The sequence below is a fragment of the Opisthorchis viverrini genome (genome assembly GCF_000715545.1).
Source record: "Opisthorchis viverrini unplaced genomic scaffold opera_v5_629, whole genome shotgun sequence".
Lineage (NCBI taxonomy): Eukaryota > Metazoa > Platyhelminthes > Trematoda > Opisthorchiida > Opisthorchiidae > Opisthorchis > Opisthorchis viverrini.
The window spans coordinates 116,699-121,292 of record NW_008752285.1 but is presented as its reverse complement, the minus strand read 5'-3'; the positions used below and the strand labels follow the sequence as shown (position 1 = coordinate 121,292).

Here is a 4,594-nt window from a genome sequence, read left to right as displayed (position 1 = left end):
AAAAGAAAGATTCAGCTGGGTTCCAGGTGAGTCTTTCGAAAGACCAAATTAGTTTGCAGATGAGTGTATATTCGCTAACCCTGACTATGTTCGTAATCCAATGATTTTCTTTGAAATTAGCTGGCTGCGTCTCATGTGGAGCTTTCACTGACATGCAACTCAACTTTATGAAGCAGAAAAAACAGCCGTTACATGCACTCCAATGTGTTGATCCTTGCTAAGACCATTAGTTAGTCATCAAGTGGACGGAAGCAGAACGTTTGTTCCTCCTAAATCCATATTCTTAGCGACATCAGCAGTGTGGTTGATGATAATGCGACCTTGGACAGCTATCTGGTTGTGAGGAGTTACAAATGAGCAATTCAGGATGTTCTCACCTGCGAGGTCGTCATTGAGGTACCACTGTGTGTTGGATGGCAAATTCGTAGACACTAAGCGAAAATTGGGTCGACTGAGGTCCAGTTTGTTTTAGAGTATATCTTCCAAAGCTGCTGGCATTGGTCACCCGAATGAAAAGTTTTCAATTCCACAGCAACTTTCGTTTCTTGCCATCTAACGGAAGAGGTCTTCTTAACGCGGTTGAAACCCCTAGATACGCGCAATAAAACAGTATTGACTTCATCAGTCAAGCTCAAACTACAAGATTGAAGGCTCGTCAAATAGGTGAGCGGATCGTCGGTCGGTTTTCTTTGAGGTTTGCACTATTAGTCACTGCGGAGATTTAACAATAGTTGTGTGATGAAGAAACGTTTAATTTTTGGTAAAATAACTACAGAAGTAGGTTGGCAATCATTGAGGTTGGGGGGGGGCTCAAGGATTAAAAATGAGTAAGTTGCAACATTTTTTGTTTGCAATATTGCGAAAGAATTGAAAGGTTTGAAAAGATTGGGAAATATTGTAACTACCGAGTAGAGTGGGAGCAATGGACGAAAGGAATTGATTCGTTCTCCTCTCGGTTTCTGTCAGTAACAATGCTTGTTGTGGGTGTAGACAGAAGGTATGGTAAATGGTGCTCCGACTGCCGGTCCACACCAGGTTGAGCTGGGAATAGGTGAGAGGTTAAAGCGCGAACTCACTGACCGGAGGGTCCGTGATTCTACGCCAACCTTTGGATCTCGACTGCTCCTGTCTTGGCTCGCGTAACCTGGCAGTATTTCAGCTCTCGTGCTTCCTTCGGGTAACACCGAAACAGTGGTCAATCATACACTTGGTTGAGTGATTGATGGCCTTTGACGGGTGCCTTAAGTTTTGGCAGTATTAATTTTAGGTAAAGTGTTGGTGAATGGGTGGTAGTAACTCATTCGAACATTATTTCTGGCTAACATGTTTTTTCCAATCCCATGGGAGTCTCGTCATGTTATCTGACCAATAGCTCAGCATGACGCTACTGGTATGGATTGGTTTCCCCCATCAAATGAGCTCGTTTTTTGTTTCTTCTTAAAAGCTCCGCACTCGGAATCGTGTCTTGGAATTCATTCGTGAGCTGAAACGCTTGGGTTCGGAAGTGATATGGTGAGGTTCTTTTTCTTGAAAGCGTTTGGCAAGTTTCGTTATGGTCGGTCGCCATTGTTTTTCTCACTCTGTCACGTTCGTCCCCCCACTGACTGCATGGCGTGTTGAAACTGGATATTTGGCGAAAAGCTCTATTTTTGTGGGTGTGATGGTCGTGTTAGGTCGCACTCTCTTCGAATACTTTGACGATGCGCTTTCTATCAACTACTACATTACAATTACATTACAGTGTACGATGCAATCGCGTCGTATATTGTTAGGTAAGTTATACCAAAGCCAGTCATCGGATTCGTTTGTGTGTCGTGGGAAGACAGACTATTCCTTCTCTGAGGAGCGCGTTTGGGATGTCCACGACCGGTGTAGTCTATAGCTCTAGTAACGTTTCGCACTGGTTTTGATCAGCATTATTACTCTTGTAGTCCCTGCAGAGACTGACAATGCAGCCTGAAGATAGCGTCCATTTTTTTCTGGATATTGAAGAGTGGTGGGGACGCTATTGGCTGGTGAACTGCGATGGGGGCAGTGATTAACAGTGTAATTAGCAAACCGGTAACCATTCAAGATGTGGTTAGCCGGAGGAGGTCGATAGAAGACTAGAAAAGGGATATTTGCTGTCTGAATGATACAATTTGAACCTGCCCAGTAAGACAGTCATGTTCGCGGTATCTTGATCAACGCCACTCTCAAAAGGGACGTTAATAAGTAACCTCCGTCAAGGTTTTTAATAACATTCGTGTAGTCATGAACAGTAGTTTAGCTGCTCTCCACTTTTCTTCTAGCTCCAGAAGTTGTCCTTCAAAATTAGCACCGGTATTGAGGCATTCAAGGCTCAGGCAACTCGGTGCTAACTCGGCCAACGCTAAAATGAACCACTTTGTGTTTAGTCAGCCCCCTTCGCTAAACCCATTCACACTCGTGGATTTTCTCGCCCAAATACTCGCGAATTTTGCCTTTACCCCACTGCACAATAATTCTCCTGAAAAGGAGACCACATGGGACGCAATTCGTGGTTGCTCTTGGGGAAAGCTTCCTCCGGGGTAGGGGAGGCCAACGCTGCCACTACGTTTCCCTGGTAGTCACCTTTTCTTGGATGAGTTTTCTCAATCCAATCAAAGTGTGCTGCGGTCCCCGCACGTTTTTCTGATCTCAAGATAGTGTCATCTAACTAGAATGTTTTCTTGTTTTAGGTACGATTCTGCTGCCTGGTGTGGGCTGTGTGCCTATCAGAACTGCTTGACTGAGCAGAACAAGCCGTTTTTCGACGCAGCGCAAGACGGATTGTTCCTCAACTACAACTGGAATCCGATGCTTTTGGAAAAATCCCAGCGAATGCAAGTAACTGAATGATGCCTCTCACCCAAATTTCAAACGTTGTGATTTTCCTCTCTGCTAGAATTGCTCGTATTGTCCTCACATCCGACATGTTTTACAGTAGGAGATGTTTCCACCAAAAACGCAACTTGGCCTAGGTTGGACTTTATCCCACATACATATTCCGTCAGTCGTCTAATTTACGAAAGTCACATGTATTCATTAACTATTACTTATGTCTATGCCATAGGAGTGCATGCTTCGGATGACTTTTTTTTGCCCAGCTTAGTTTTTCCCCACTCAGGTAGCTCTTTGAGTTGTACGAACTTGAAACTGACTCGTTCCGCATTGGGGGTACTTAAATACCAAACGGGCGAAAAACCTCACATGGTCATCCATTTCGATCGTGATTCATCCTAGTGGGCCGAAACCATTTCATTTTTCATTGTGCACTAGAAGTCACCAGCCAACTGACGAAAATTGTCCATTTGTACTACTAACACTTATACTAGTAGTAATAATCATACAGCTCCAACACCCTTCCAGCGTATAGCTACCGTGCTAACTGAAGGAAGTATGAGGGCAGGGATACTGCCAGGTTGCTCAGGCCTAGACGGCAGCAATCGGGATGCACAGGTCTGGTTCGATCGACGAACCTTCCGGTCAGTATGTTCGGGCCTTAACCACTAAGCTATCTTGATCTGGCCGTTCTTTTGCTGGAAAGACTCACAGTGAGGCCTGGCCTTGAAAAGCCGTTACTGACTCATTTGGTAGATGAAAAATAAATATCTGTGTGCTACTCGTGGATCTTTCGGTTACATCCTCGGCGTAGCATCCGTCTCGGGGCATCCGTCTAATAGACACCATGGTCCTGCTTAGTCACGGGTTTTCCGAATGACGATGTTTTTTTGTCGACTAAAGTTGTTATAGTTAACAGGTACACCCCCCCTCCCCCAAACGATCCCGACCGGCTCTAGTGCACACAAACTATGTTCACCTTGGTTGTATGAACCACGTGTGCATCTGTGTGGTTTGAATATAGCTTTGTGGACTGGTGAGCTCATTCATTCCCTTGTTTGTCCACTGAAATTTCAGCGAACCCATCGATTGGGATTGGTGTTTATGCGTGGTCCACATTCCCAACCACACAAGGATAACCCAACTGTTCAGGGGTTTATGGACATCCTCGAACACACTGTGGTTGTATTGATTAGTCAGTTTTTCGTTGTTCTCCAATGAATAGTCCAGGCGGTGGGCTTTTATGTGATGAATTGGCCTCGCGATAAGCTGTGGCCTACGAAGGATCGATCTCAATGTCTTGTTCTAATATAACTCGTGACTTGCGTGTATATCTTGAATTCGTGTTTGTTTGGATTGCACGACATAACTGTAGTCACTGGTGCTTGATGCGCCTCCGTAATCCGGTGTATATGACGCTCCAGGATCCTGTCGATACCGTGTTGGTCAATGGTTAGAGGTCTGATCAACACATATGGGGCTTGGAAAGTGTTTGGCGATTGTTTGCTTAAAGAGTTGTGCCACTTTGGTTCTTTAACGCCACACGCTGCAGCTGCCTTTGAGGGAAGGCACTTTGAATCCTATTCATCCTGTTGCGAGATGGCTCAAGTGGTTAGAGCGCGAATTTACTGACTGGAAGGTCCGTGGTTCGAACCCGACCTCCGATTCTTGACTTCCCCTGTTTAGGCTTGGGCAACTTGGCAGTATCCCAGCCCTCGTGCCTCCTTCTGGTGGCACGGCAGCTAGGCACCGA

At 45.4% G+C, this 4,594-nt stretch overlaps 2 protein-coding genes across 2 annotated transcripts in view; one reads left to right on the top strand and one right to left on the bottom strand.

Annotated features, from left to right (window-relative positions):
* The window catches only part of T265_15582 (hypothetical protein), a gene marked incomplete at both ends in the record, with an annotated part of 98,134 nt that overhangs the window by 7,287 nt on the left and 86,253 nt on the right, over positions 1-4,594 (top strand). The window lies entirely within an intron of this gene.
* Positions 1-4,594, bottom strand: part of T265_11873 (hypothetical protein) — a gene marked incomplete at both ends in the record, with an annotated part of 8,199 nt that overhangs the window by 781 nt on the left and 2,824 nt on the right. The window contains 2 exons of the mRNA XM_009178676.1: positions 1,033-1,171; positions 3,362-3,501. Coding sequence (XP_009176940.1) covers positions 1,033-1,171; positions 3,362-3,501 — 279 coding nt within the window. The remainder of the gene's footprint in view (positions 1-1,032; positions 1,172-3,361; positions 3,502-4,594) is intronic.